This window comes from Azolla caroliniana, unplaced genomic scaffold (genome assembly GCF_043228905.1).
Source record: "Azolla caroliniana isolate FFs.n. ecotype wild unplaced genomic scaffold, voAzoCaro1.0.p SCAF_16, whole genome shotgun sequence".
NCBI lineage: Eukaryota > Viridiplantae > Streptophyta > Polypodiopsida > Salviniales > Salviniaceae > Azolla > Azolla caroliniana.
In genome coordinates, this window is record NW_028230451.1 from 2,538,928 (window position 1) to 2,553,894 (window position 14,967).

Genomic DNA, 14,967 nt, shown 5'->3' on the forward strand with positions numbered 1-14,967 from the left:
AGCTCATTACTATTTATAACTGACAAATGTGTAGTTTGAAAAGGTGGTAAAGAGGAACAATCTTACATCATTTGGCATAGTGAGCACATGATCAATGATGACAGGTTACATGATGTCATCCAATCCATACATTGTGTTATCTATGCTTGGTTGTTAAATACATGTTCCTTTTGTGATTATTGCACCAACAATGTGTGTGTGTGTGTGTGTGTGTGTGAGAGAGAGAAAGAGAGAGAGAGATTCATATGTATATACTATAGGCTTTACATATGTGCATCCTTCCAAACTAGCATTAATGATGCATGAAAGCTAAAAGCATATATCCAAAACCAAATTTTATTTTAAGGGGGAAAATAATTGTAGATTAGTGTTTCAATTCATAGATTATGGAGAAAGAGCCATTTGGGCAAACCCATGCATTGTTTTGTTATTTATGGGTGTTGATACAATCCATTGGGAGGACTACATTATCATATTCCATTCAGTCAATATATATTTTATGTTAACATTAGGAGCATGTTGCCAATATGAAAGACGTATAATAGTCATGCACAAAAGATCATACAACCCATCAAACATGTTAATATATTGGCACACGATAGCTAAAGTATGTTTACTGTTAATGTCATATCTTGGAAATTGGAAACATGCTCCCTCCCCCAACTTCATGTGTTGTTTTCATATGTAAACGTAATGCCTATTCTTTCTCTCCATTCAAGGACATACATGCAAGCCCATAGTCTACATGGTTTAAATGCAATTTGTGTTGAGCACTTGTTAGATGAATTGGTGTGAATAGTGAAGTAACATAAAGCATGTGAAGGCAAAATGAGGTAAATGTTGACAAACTCACACATGCGTACACTTTTTAATAATGCACATGTCTTCGTATTACATGTGGGAAACCTCAAAGTGGGATAGAAACCCATCATCTAATGTGAGATACAAAGTGGATTTTTCATTGTAATGAAAGTTTGTCTTCGACACTAATTGTTTGAAGCCTCAATACTTGCAAGTGTGATCCTTTGAGGTGTTCCTTGCCTTTATTCTTCTCGGGAAGAGCGTCTTGATTTGCATAATTCTATCTAATTTCAAGTTTACGCAAGGTACAATACACTTGGTTACAACAAGTTTTCAAATGTTCTCATCCTATATTTCCAGAAAACAATAATGGTATTGAATACATTAAAAAACGTAGTTATATTATATAGGCATGATATGATGTTAGTATATCTACATGGGTACTCGAGACTTTAAAAAACACCATGAGTGTAACGTCCACACATTTTAGCAATGCATATGTACTTCATATTACATCTGATGAAAAAAAATCTCTGATATAATATGTATCGTTTGACGAGATTAAAAGCGATGTAAAAGAGGGCATATCTTTGCTCTTTAGCGGAAGGGGAAATATTGTGAGAAATATAATGACTATAATCTCAATAGGCACGCGCACATTAAGAAAATTTATTGGTCGATTACCTTTTTTGCATTCAAGTTACATGTCACATGTTATATTTATGTATCATAAAAAGAGGGAGAAAATTGAACGAAGTTCAAAATGTTCTTCCAAAGCTAGTCCATGGACCATCACTTTCTGTTCATAAGCGGAATATGCTAACATAAGGTCACCACTACATCCAATGAGTAACCTTAATTGGCAAGTTCATCATATATGTACAATATCTTAGTATTTATGAGAACATTGGAACGCACCATGTATGCATACTATGAGAAGTTATTTATTGCCTCTTGTTTGCTATGTACACTAACTAGAAACTCTGTTGAACAAGATTACTTGTTCTCGAATATTTGTTTCTCTAAACAAACACCAGATGGCAAAATGTGACTTTTTATTGTCATAAATTGCAATACTTATTGTTGGGATAAATTTACTCGAACATTGTATTGATGTTATTTTATGCATAAGTGTTGTGCAAATTCAAGCAAGCACTCACTCAAATACACATGCATTTTCTTTTCAAAAACACCTTCTTGGCACTTGCACTGTCTCAAAGTTTGTTAAATCTAGAAAAACTTGTACATCAATCCTTAATTAAATATTATTGTGAAGGAAGTACTGAATATAAACATTGACATCAATGTGGCTAATTTAGTTTGGATTGATAGCATAATTAATTTTCTTATGAGTTTTTCAAAATAGCAATGTAGAGGGGTAAAAAAGGCACAACAATGATTTGATAGGGTTCAACTACTTTAATGGTGTTTCATTCTTGTAGAATTGAAGTTTATTCAACATGTACATCCAACACAACTATAACTCGTTTAGCTTTCGCCCAACTTTTGCAAACTCAATTTGATCAAAGCCAGTTTAATACATCATTTACGCCGCACTCAATTTTTGTAGCCTTATTTCGGGCGTATTCTTCAATGATTTGAAACAATTAGTTTCGTAACAAGTTACTAACACTCATTTGTCCTTGGTAAGGTGTCACCGAATGTATCGAAAAGTGTGTGTTGTTGCCTTCACTTCGTGTTTTGCATCTAATACTATGTTATTCGTAATTTATTGATTTGTTAACATCTCCTCGTAAGGCTATAGTATTGTTTTAAATCCTTGGGTCATGGTAACGATTTGTAAATCTATGCTTGTAAAAGAAAATCATTTGTGTGCATTGTCTGAAACAAAACTTCCAATAATAAAAGTAGAATCAAACTTATTCTTCGAGGCCTGAATATTTGACTATAAGATCACAAAAGACAAGAATTATCACTACAACTTTGTGTTTTAGAAACGAAAACACATGAACTTGTAGGCAATAGTTTGTTGGATGTGTTACCTTATTATGAGAAATTTTTAAGTCTCCATTGACAAACATAGACATGCTTTAATTTATTGTAACTTAAAGTACGTCAACTGGTCTTAAAGTAAAGATGTTTTGTTATAGCATTATCCTACCATGCATTGATCAGTTCTCTCTCTCTCTCTAAATTAGTGTACGTATTAAAACAACACCACAATATGAAAAAACTTGTTATCTCTATAGCAAGAGTGAGTATCTTGTAGTAAAGTAGACCCTCTAATGTGTTATAAGACTACTTGACGTAAAGGCCACTCCTTCGAGGACAAGGTGGTTAGAGAGCTTGGTTTCCAATATTGCCTAATCAAATTTCCTTTTAATCTATGTACCTAATGGCACACTCTAAAGAGACAATCAAACAATCACATGGATCTCATACTCCAATTATATCATTAAACCCAATAACTTATACAATGGGGATGGTAAAACTTTAGCTCATTAGAGCACAAATTTGAGTAGAGTTTTGACATAATAATCCGATGGCTCAAACAATTGAGCATATGGTAGACACATCATGTGTCCCTTATGAAATTGCAAGGTGTTTTCAAGTCCTTGTCCTTACTTTCAATAGATAATCGTAAGCTCTTTGAAGGGCTCAACACTTGATTGGCCTTCCTTGAGGTTTTAGAATAATTATATGGTATAGGTTGCATTTTTTGACTCAGTATAAGAGTTTGTTATTTCCTCCATTTTATTCAAGAGGTTGTTCAAATACTACCTCCTTAGGCCTCACTCGAATATATTACAATTTGCATTGCACATGCATCAAATTCTAGTTGATTTCATATTCTCGGGTCATGCCAACTCCCAATCTCCTACTTAGAAGCCCATTTCAATTGTGTTGATTAGGTATTACCAATTTCAAGGGGTTTGAAAAAGCGAGCCACTTGAATTAAGTCCACCGACTATTGTGGACTTTCATTTCTTCGAGTCTTCTTTGAGACAATCTCTTTATGATGGTTTCCAAGTTGCAAAAATCCCCTTGCATATGCTCCTTTACTTTGAGTGCTTTTGAGCATTGAGTTCTGTATATTGTTTCATGGGGTTTTACCTCACATTGGGATTCCCCACTGGTAATATGCATTGCTAAAAAAGGAGCCACTTCAATTGCCTCGTCATGGTACACTTATTGTTGCTGACTTTCAAAGTTGATAGCAATTAGCACCTGACTCTGGTCTTTAGAGAGGGACCAAGAACATATCTAGATTTTAATACATTATCATTGCCTTCAAAGAATGCAATGACCTTTAACATTCAACTTTATGTGTGTTTGGATCAATTTTCTTGCAATAATACAAATCCCGGTTTTCATTTACTAAATGCAAGATATGACAACTTTTTGACCTTCATGAGTAGGTCCTTCGCTTTTTTCAGTCACTTGTTACATAGAGAAACATATAAGCTTTTACAGCTTTAGATAAGGATAAAGCTTTTTTGCTTTTCTCAAGTAGATTTTATCCCTCTCTCGTGAGAAGCACCCCTTGGAGATTCTCACTTTGCTGTCCTAGATGTTCTCTAACTATCTTGATATGTAGAGAATGTGCAAGTTTTTCTTGACTTCAAATTAAGGTGAGGATATTTGCTTTTTCCATAGATTTACCCGTAACTTCATTTCCATTGCATAATCGCGAAGCTTCCCCACTTTTGTGAGCAAGGACTAGGTCCTCTCTTCTCCTATAGAGTCTCTTGTTATATCGTGAAAACATCTACGATCCCACTCCGTTAGGGTGAAGTGCAAAGCATGGTTTTGCTTTTCTCACCCCCGTCCATCTTATGGATACACACTCTTTCTTTTCTGGAAAAAGGAACACGAGAAACATTGGTGAGGAGGGATGTGTGAGGTCCATGAGAAGTGTTGCATGTGTGAGCCCGAAGCTCCGACGGGAAGAACACAAGAAGGATCTAGGACAAAATAAGGACGGGTACATATGTATCGCAAAGAGCTGTAAAAGAAGAAACAAACCAACCCTAGGGAGAGCGAAGGCAAGACAGTTGTTTCAGAAAGTGCAAGGATTGGGCTCCGGGAAGAAGTCACAACTGAGAAACAGATAACTTCGGGCTGGCGACCAATTCACGAGGGGCCGATAATTTAGAACAAAAACCATCGTCCTTCTGGGTCTCTCTCTTTATCCCCATTATTTGCAACCAATTGTTTCATGGGCCAGATTTGGTCTTAGAAGAGACTGAATATATATCTTTCTTTCTTTCTTTTAGGGCACACAAGAGACTCTTTTTACACATTAAAATCTCTTAATCTATTATTTGGTCGTTAACTAATTAATTAGTTAATCAATTTATCCTATTAATTTCCCGAATTCCAAAAACAGGCCCAAAATATTTGCGTTTTTCTTTTTGCTTTTTGCTTTCCTTTGCTTTTCTTTCTCTCTCTCTCTCTCTCTCTCTCTCTCTCGTATGTATATTAATTCATGAGTTCTCTCTGTTTTCCTTTGCTTTCTCTTTTCATGGTATCTCTCCCGCTAGTCATATCTAGCCATATCCAGTAGAGCTCTGTTCTGCTAAATTCTTTTCTTTTCTTTTCCTCCTGTTTTCGATTTTCCATCTCCTTTTTCTTCTTCTTCATTCTGGCTTCTTTATAAATATGTCTATATCTATCCATCTAGCTAAACCCTAAAGCTATATATACATATATATTGGCAGCTCATCTATCTACTCTGCTATTATTATTATTATTATTATTTATTTTTGACGCCTTTCTTCTTAATTCTTGCTTCATTTCAAAGATATATATAGATATTTTTGTTGTTTTTTTTCCATATTTCTCTTGATTAATTCTGTTCTTCCATGATTAATTCTGTTTTTCTCATTGTCCTACTTCTAATTCTCAAATATATAGATGTTTATATCCATGTCTACACACATATAGTTAGCCTACCACTCTAAATTTATTTTTCTGGGGTTTTCCCATCTTATTAGTGTTTTCTTCTCCTTAAGATTTAGTAACATAACATATCTATATTATCGTTTATATCATCTAATTCCTTCTTATTCTTAATTCTTGGAAAGGTCATATATATATATATATATATATGCATTATGGCAGCTAGAGCTATGCTTCTATTTCTTCTGATTCTCACAGGAATGGCTGCTCTCTTTGCATCTTACAACATCTTAACTACTATGACAATGACATCATTGCAAAGAAGTCCCGAATCCTCAACTCTCAGTTTCGGAATTGATCCAATCGAATCTGATATCAATATGGTAGCAGGACTTTTCCTTGGAACTGTGACTGAATCACATCATGGAATGGAAAAAAAGAAATCTGAATCTATATTATTGCAAGAAAAACCTATTATCAAAGAACCAATTAATGAAGAAGAGAAAGAGAAGAAGAAGAAGAAGAGGCTTTTCCATGTGGCTCTGACCTCATCTGATTCTCCTTACAATAGATGGCAATGCAGGATAATGTATTATTGGTATAAGCAATTCAGCGAGAAGGCCGGATCAGAAATGGGTGGTTTCACACGGATCCTTCACTCTGGGAAACCCGACGATCTCATGAATGAGATCCCTACTGCCGTGGTTGAAGAGCTCCCACCTGGTATGGACCAGGTAAAAATCTGAGGGAATTTGGTATTTACTCATTTTTATTTTTGTGCAAAGCAAAGAATGGCCATTTTTTGGTGAAAAAACAAAAATTCAAGATTTGGTTTGTTTTTTGAGTGAAATTCCCTATCATGGTGTTTGTTGGTATATAGGTAATCTTCCCTAGATCTTATTATGGATATACACACATGAAAGTGAACAATGTTCATGTTTCAAAGTTAATGATGGCTAGTTTGCTCATAATATTCATATAAGTGAGTCATTCAGAGTTAATGATGGCTAGTATATTGTTCATGACGATACACACACAGTAATTCGGAATTAATGATGCACGTGCGTGCGTAAATATGTATATATATTTTCTTCTTGTTCCACTCTTTTTAATCCTGGAAGAAATCATAGGATCGCATAGTTTTGGTTTGAGTTTGGTCCATAATGACAAAGTGGATGGCCCTTATCCTTCATTACTCCTTTCCTCACTAGTGTGAGCACATGACATTCCTTATGTGTGTGATTTCATGACACTACTAGGTGTATATGTAGGTTCATGAATATACAAACTAGGCGAGTCTTATTCTTCATTAACTCTTTTACTCACTTGTGTGATCTCATAACATTCCTTATGTGTGTAAGTTTGTGTGTGTGTGTGTATCAGGGTTTGAAACAGTCGTATGGGATTAGAGAGGGTTATTCAATATAGATAAGATTTGATTAATGTACCTCTATTTTTATAAGAAAATGGATTTGCGAGTTTATATATGTGTGTGTCTATGTAAATATATACATACATTCGCTCCTTGTTCCACTCTTTCTTATCCTGGAAGAAATTGTAATATCTCATGGTTTTGGTTTGAGTTTATTTCTCATAATGCTGAAGGAAATGAGGGAAGATGGGCTATTTCCCACACAGGGAAATACTAATGGGGTTTTTTGAATAAAGTTAGGGGTATTTTGGTGTTTCCATTTTTCAAAGCTAGGGGTTTTTTGGTTTATTTTGGTGAACTAGTGCTTTGAGGTTTCATTCACAACTATTGCAGTGCAAAAAACTCATATTTTGTAATCTTTAGTTTTTTGCTTATTTGGTAATCTTGTTATTTTCATGATTCTCATAGATATTCTGACATTCATGCTACAATCTAACTATTATATACTCTAAATTTCGCCAGGGCTATGTGGTGTTAAATCGTCCTTGGGCCTTTGTGCAATGGTTACAACATGCTGTCATTGAAGAAGAGTAAGTCTTCTTGTTCTTATATACCCTTTTGGTTGGTTGGCTATGTAATCTTTCAATATCTTTTTGGGTTGCTGAGTTTTTCCTCGATTCTTTTAAATTTTGCAGCTATATTCTGATGGCTGAACCTGACCATATCTTTCTAAAACCACTGCCAAATCTAGCGACAGAAGATGCACCAGCTGCATTTCCTTTCTTCTACATAAATGCAACAAAGTTTGAAAATGTAATAAGAAAATTCTATCCAGAGCAAATGGGACCAATTTCCTCTATTGATCCGATTGGAAACTCCCCTGCAATCATTAAAAAAGTAAGTGAGTGCGTGTGTTTATGTGAAGGTCCTTATGTTCATGTCTAAAAAATGAGAGTAAAAAAAGGAAGCACTAAAAGAAAAGAGAGTAAAAAATCTAAACTGTAAACCCTAAAATAAAAAAACCATTTGTGTGTGGACATGTTCATTCTTAAAAGAAAAACGTTTGAGAGTAAGTAAAAAACTATTGAGAGAAAATATGTCACCTGTATTTACTTTCTTGAAATTATACCTTGCATAGTCTCAACTCGACAAGATTGCACCGACATGGATGAACATCTCATTGCAGATGAAGACTGATCCGGATGCAGATAAAACTTTTGGTTGGGTTTTGGAAATGTAAGCCTTGGAAGTTCAGGTCATATGTGAAAATAAATGTTTATGCTACTTTTTTGCATTTTCTGACCATCAAATTATTTATTTATTTATTCATGCTTTAGGTATGCTTATGCCATTGCCTCGGCCACACATGGGATTCAACACACATTGAGAAAGGATTTCATGATACAGGTGAGTTGATTTATAATGATCGGGCAAAGAATAATTTGGTTGATTTTTGAAACTGAGAATAACTTTTTAATTGCTGTTTTAAAATTTCTTTTTATGTATCTTTATATTTGTGCAATTTACATTCTAAAACACAGACTCTACAAATCTTTGTATTTGTGCAATTTACATTCTAAAACACAGAATTTACAAATCTTTGTATTTGTGCAATTTACATGCTAAAACACAGAATTAATATTTTATGGCAATTTACATTCATTAACAACAATGTTAGAACGAGGTACGCTTCATATTATTCTCTTTAGGCATCAATCTTCTGACCTTCTAATTCCCTAGCTACTTTTATCCCAGAAAGAAACAATTGATCATGGCTCTATATGCTCAGACACACATATCACATGTACGAGATTAAAATACTAATCACATACATCTAAAAGAAACAATTGATCATTGCTCTATATCCTCAGACACACATATCACATGTACGAGGATAAAATACTAATCACATACATCTATGACTTATGCATACATGTATAATTTGAAAGGTTTAGATTGATCATTGAATACTCACTTTTTACACTAAATAGTTTGATGATGGTCTTTTTTGTGCACACTATGAGATGAATTACTTCCCATGGTCTCTAAGATTGATCAATTGAAGCTCTTGTAATGTATGTAATTTATGGGACTTGTAATTCGTGTATCATTTCATTGTTCATTGTCTATGGAATCTTGTATCCTTGATTTTGAAAATGATTTATTAATGTATTAATTGGAGACATTGTATATATTTCCTAATAGATCTGGTTATTTATTACACAATGTATTCATGAATTTACGATTCTTCAAGGTTGATTTTGAAAAGGATTTATTTATGTATTCATTGGAGACATTTCCTAATAGATCTGGTTATTTATTACACAATGTGTTCATGAATTTACGATTCTTCAAGGTTGCAACTTGAAAGTCTCTCTGCTGTTTTTCAAGAAGTAGGATGATGACATGATGGTTTAATAAAAAAAACACGTTTGGTCTTATTATATCAGCCACCATGGGACGCTGAGGTTGGAGATGCATACATCATACATTACACATATGGTTGTGATTACACTATGAAGGTATTGAAAGTTTGGCTCTTTTCATTGTCAAGACTATTGTGCTTAAACATGTATATTAAAATTTAGAGTGTACAAAAAATAAAGTAAAAATCATTAAACAATATTCAAAAAATAAAAAGTTTGTAAAAACAAATCCCAGGGAGTCTTGACATATGGGAAAATTGGTGAATGGCGATTTGACAAGAGATCATATCTATTGGAAGCTCCCCCCCGAAACCTTCCACTCCCTCCACCAGGTGTGCCAGAAAGTGTGGTAAGCCTTTTGATATACTGTAACTAAAACATTGTTTTAGAGTTTGTTTGTTACCATGTGCGTGTGATCTTATGTTGTGTCCTTTTCAAAGGGTTTTCATTTACTTAGTAACACAAAGTATGTCTTGCTTCTTATTTATTTTGAAGTTTGTTTATTAGTTGTGGTCTTGCCGCCAGTTTTATTTATTTTTACAAAAGCTGTCTTATTTTACTCATCTATTTTGATGTTAGTTTGTTACTTTGTGCTTGTGATGTATAACATGTTTTTTATTTTGAAGTTTGTTTATTAGTTGTGGTCTTGCCGCCAGTTTTATTTATTTTTACAAAAGCTGTCTTATTTTACTCATCTATTTTGATGTTACTTTGTTACTTTGTGCTTGTGATGTATAACATGTTTTTTTGTAGAAAGTTCTTTATTGTGATAAAACTTGTCTTTTTACGTATCTACTTTGACGTTTGTTTGTTCCATGTGCTTGTGATGTGTGCCTGGTTGTTCAGAGTGTTTTTTTATTGAGCAAAGTTCAATTAATTTCAGGCAACTTTGGTAAAAATGATAAATGAAGCAACATCTAACATACCGGATTGGAAGGAAGGGTGATAGTAATGGATATAGAAGGAGAAGTATGTTATTATCAGTAAATACAAAAAGATGAACAGGATTCAGATTTTGCGATAACCCTAACCTTCATTATAACCAATGATGCTACAATCTCGCTTTGAGATGTAAACCCCCTTTGTCTCAGTTTACTTTTTGAAACTGAAAGCAATATTCATCATCCAATGTACATTTCTTCCACAAGATTGGTTCTTTTTTGCCAAAGCTCGATCTCTTATCAAACACTACTTATGTATCATGGTTATGACTCCACTAGGAAAGTTTAACAGAGGATCTCTTGAAAAAAACCTTATCATTGGGAGGATACCATTCATCAGGGCATCAAATCTTGCAGTGTTTTGAAGCCCTAAAATTTAAACAGTGTATACATGCACAACATTTTTTTATTGAGGCATTCACAAAAACACATAATGGTCATTGCTCATTGTTTTCCAGTATCATGGTGCAAATTCATAATGCTTGGTCTTACCTATGTTCCAGATGATAGTATACATAAATTCGCCATATGTATCTGTATGTAAAGAAGGAAATAAAGATATGCTCTATGGATGGTTGGATCAGGTGGCTTTTGTCCTTGCTTGTGTGCTGGGGATTATTGTAGCCTTTTTGTTCATGTTTGTGTTGTATGATACGGTTTTCGGAGAAACATCAAAACATGAAAGGTCTCATTGCTAGGTTTGGATTTTCTGTGAGCTTATTTAACTAGGTGAAAACTTTGGCATACCCATCAAATAATGAATGATGTCTATATCGAAGGGATGAGATTAAATAACCATGGGTGAGGTGTGTGAAATGATAGGGAATGGTCCTGGTAGGTCCATACGGTTTGTCTTGGTAGGAAAACATCATCATATGCTCTACTAATCTCCAAAAGGGATGTTGAAGGTAAGGAAACCTTGGATGATCCTTATTTTCCGAAATGGTTTAGGTAAGGAAACCTTGGACCTTGAGCTCATTTCGATGATGGTACATTTTCACAAAGCTATTGAGATAATCCCTTTGTGTGCAATTATCATTTTGGAAAACACATGCCCAAAAATAAAACACATTAACGTGGAATATTTATAAGTGAACATAGATCTTGATTGATAAGAGTACAAAACCCAATGCTACAATTACGGGACACACCCACAAATTTGAGCAATGTGCTCATCTATAATACAATTGGCAAACATCAATTTAGCTATCCCGCCTATTAATACCTTGATAATCACATGTAAATGCAACAACCTATTTACACTACTAGTCAAATGCCTTTTCTGTTTCCTTTTCCTTCTTCATTTGAGGGGAAAGAGAACTTATCCATCTTCCTTGAAAACCTATGTACAAAAAAGCATGTAATGGCAATACCTATACATGAGATAGAATAACCCAGTTACATGGTCTATTTACAATACTAATTAGCTTTCTAACCATTTTTCCTTCTAATGCGATGTTTTCCTCTTAGCCTTCAAATACTATGTACAAAAAATGTCAAGATTGAAACCTATACATGGGATAGAGACCCCGGGGAGATTCCTTGAACAATATCCACAACATTGAACTTGTTGGGGTCGGTTTTGACCCAACCTTTTATGTTGTATGGATGAGGCAATGCATACAGAAATACGAAATACCCACACCATTACGATTGCAAGGAAGAAAGCCATTGTTGTAGGTAGTGATTTGTCCCTGCCAAATAACAATAGATCCGCAATGTGATCATGTGTCCATAACTTATTATATTTAAAAAGAAGAAGAAGAAGGGACAAACCATCAATATGCTCTTGCAAATTTGTTAGGATTCTATTTTTAAGATGACCAAACTATCCCTCAATCTAATTAGTTTAATTGGCACCCAAGTAAAATAGTGAGCGATCAATAGACCAATTCCTTAGTTTGTCCTAATCAATGACTAATATGTTGATTGATTACTTAGCCATCAATATGCTAAGCAACTAATTCTATTAATCTATAACTAAGAAAAACTTAACTTGTAAACCAATAATTAATTAAAGCCCAAACAATCAATGATTAAGCCTAATTAACTTTTATGATTATGTTGGATCCTTTAAAAAATATGAGGGGCTACTCTAGTAATATTTGAGAAATTGAAGTTAGGTACACGTGCAATCATCTAATTAAAAGGATGACTTCATACATAACAATGAGATGTTTACTAGATGTTAGAGGAAGGTAGGAATTCACCTCAATAAGTTCCTCACATGCCGAAATAACAGAAAGAATTTATTAAATCTATCAAGGGTATGCCCAAATAATCTCACTCGGAAAGAAATTGTCCTTGGTTAAGCTAAGATATTGGCCCCTTACACTTAGATTTGGACTATGTGTGGACGAAATATGGCTCAAGAAGTATGATAAGGCTTTTTACTGATGTAAATAAAGATCCAACTCATGGATCAAGAGGTTTACTACATGGTCAAATCGTGAGAGAAGAAAAGATGTTGGATGTTTCAAAACAAATATATAACGAAAGAAAGTGAAGAAGCTCATCCCTCGTATGAAAGACTACCAAGATGCAAAACTTGAGGAGATGAAACATAACATGTGAACAACATATTATGTTGGCAGCTAGCAATGAAGTTTCTCTTTTGATTGGGTTGTGAATCCCATCTAGTCACTAAGTCACGGTCTCTCGAATGGGTATGCTCACCATGGAAAAAGTGTGCTGACATTTTGCCCATTCCGGCACCAATATGTACCATTCATTTATTAATGAAAATTTCTTGGTCATGCTCAAACAAAACGAAAAGGAAAAATTAGGCAATCGCGACGTCAATCACCCACAGCCATGTTCCGGACATAGACCTAGTATTCATTGGTAGTTAACCGGCAAGACACCTTGGCTTGGACAAATACATGGGGTTGTTTTGAAAGTTATGTAGTAGTGTTGGGCCTTGACTAGGTGGACATTGGCATAGATGAAAACCCTTAAAATTCCGGACTCCTCTTACTTAACCTTACCTTAACTACTACATATTCCCATGGTGTGTTCATTGTCCCAACGAAAACCCTTAAACTACTTGTTAACCAAGCTTCATTGGTTTAGAATTGGATGTTTAGCTTTACTAGACAAAACCCTTTCATTAACTTGTGGGTGGGTGAGGTGTTCAATTGGTCCTAATAAAAAAAAAAACCGAGATGTTTGTGTGTTTTGTCGAATTTTACCGGAGTGAGGGTCATTCGCAACGTTAGATAGGACGGCCGCCCAAAGTTGGGATTTCGTTGACCCGGGATCCAAATGGGTGGCCAAATTGGGAGGAGGAGGAGGGGTGGGGGCATGGGCATGGGCATGGGCCCGGGCCCGGGCCCCGTAACAAGGCACGAGGACGGCAAAGCTATTCTCGGGCGCGTCCCCGTCATTGCTATTGTCCTCGTTGGCGCAGAACTCGGGCCCGTGCGGCTCGAACCACCCGACCGACCAATCCGAGCCCTCCGATTCGGAGCCCGACCAATTGTGATCCGACGGCGGGGATGGCACCACCACCAGATCGAAGTCGAGGTCGAGGTCGAGGCTCGGGATGAGTTGGGGGCGGTTCGCGCGCCGCCTCCGCTGCTGCCGCCGATATGTTATAACCTTCCTTTGGGTCCTGTTCCCGTGATATTCCCGGTAATTCTGATTCTGGGCCGCATATAGATTACCCTCCCCTGCTTGGTGGTGGTTGCTGTAATTAGGGCTAGGGCTAGGGTTAATCCACTGGAATTGATAATTAGATTCCCCGTCCAGAATCGCGTATTGCGATTCCGGCGAAGAAGAGAAGGACAGATGCGTGCTCGGGGTAAGGGTAAGGTTAGGGTTAGAGTTCGGATTAGGGTTAGGGTTAGTGTTAGGGTTGGGGCTAGGGTTGGGGTTAAGGTTCGAATTAGGGTTGGGAATAGGGCTAGGGTTGGAGTCGAGGGTAGGTTCGTGGTTAGGGTTTCTCCATAGCCAAGTGGGGAAGGTGGGGAGAGACAGAGCCATGATGTGAGGAAGTTGGGGGAGGTCTTTTAGTGAGGAGTGAAGCAAATTCAATGGAACAGAGAGATAGGATGAAGAAGAAGAAATTTGGGGGCAAAAAAAGGAAAATTTATGAGGTAGGGAAGGAAGAGAGAAGAGACAAAGAACTATACTTTATATATATATATATCTATCTATCTATATTATATGTACAATGTACATATATAAGTTTAGAAAAGGCAAGAAAGGACAAGAATCACATGTAAAGAGTAAAGAGGAGGGGGAGGTAAAAAGAAAGACAGAAATAAAGAAAAGAAAAGAGAAGGGAAAAGGGCAAAGGAAAGGAGGAGATGGAGATTGGAAGGAAAGACATGGAATTTTTTTTTATAACAAATAAGAGTAAATCATATAATAATGATCTTAAAATAAAATAAAAAGATTTGTAGGCAGGCAAGGCAGGCTTTGTGAAGCAAATTTTGTCTATGACTTTTCATGGGGTTGTCTTCCCGGACAATACGTAGCCTCAGATTCATACCTCGGATGTCCTTGCATCATCCCCACAAACTAAAACATGGCCCGGTCTTGTTGCTTCTTTATTGCATGA

At 35.7% G+C, this 14,967-nt stretch overlaps 2 protein-coding genes across 2 annotated transcripts; one reads left to right on the forward strand and one right to left on the reverse strand.

Annotated features, from left to right (window-relative positions):
• Positions 1 to 5,297: 5,297 nt before the first annotated feature.
• On the forward strand, positions 5,298 to 10,863 carry LOC147853563 (hydroxyproline O-arabinosyltransferase NOD3-like). Its single transcript, XM_087332570.1, has 8 exons — positions 5,298 to 6,398; positions 7,559 to 7,626; positions 7,732 to 7,933; positions 8,175 to 8,272; positions 8,374 to 8,443; positions 9,487 to 9,558; positions 9,698 to 9,811; positions 10,346 to 10,863. Exons 1-8 carry the CDS (start codon positions 5,880 to 5,882, stop codon positions 10,406 to 10,408), a joined length of 1,206 nt encoding a protein of 401 aa, XP_087188696.1. The 5' UTR covers positions 5,298 to 5,879; the 3' UTR covers positions 10,409 to 10,863.
• A 624-nt stretch (positions 10,864 to 11,487) lies between these two features.
• LOC147853564 (uncharacterized) lies at positions 11,488 to 14,453 on the reverse strand. Its single transcript, XM_087332660.1, has 2 exons — positions 13,595 to 14,453; positions 11,488 to 12,097 (listed from the first exon to the last, which is right to left on the reverse strand). The coding sequence occupies exons 1-2, from the start codon at positions 14,385 to 14,387 to the stop codon at positions 12,051 to 12,053; spliced, it is 840 nt and encodes a 279-aa protein (XP_087188786.1). The 5' UTR covers positions 14,388 to 14,453; the 3' UTR covers positions 11,488 to 12,050.
• Positions 14,454 to 14,967: the final 514 nt, after the last annotated feature.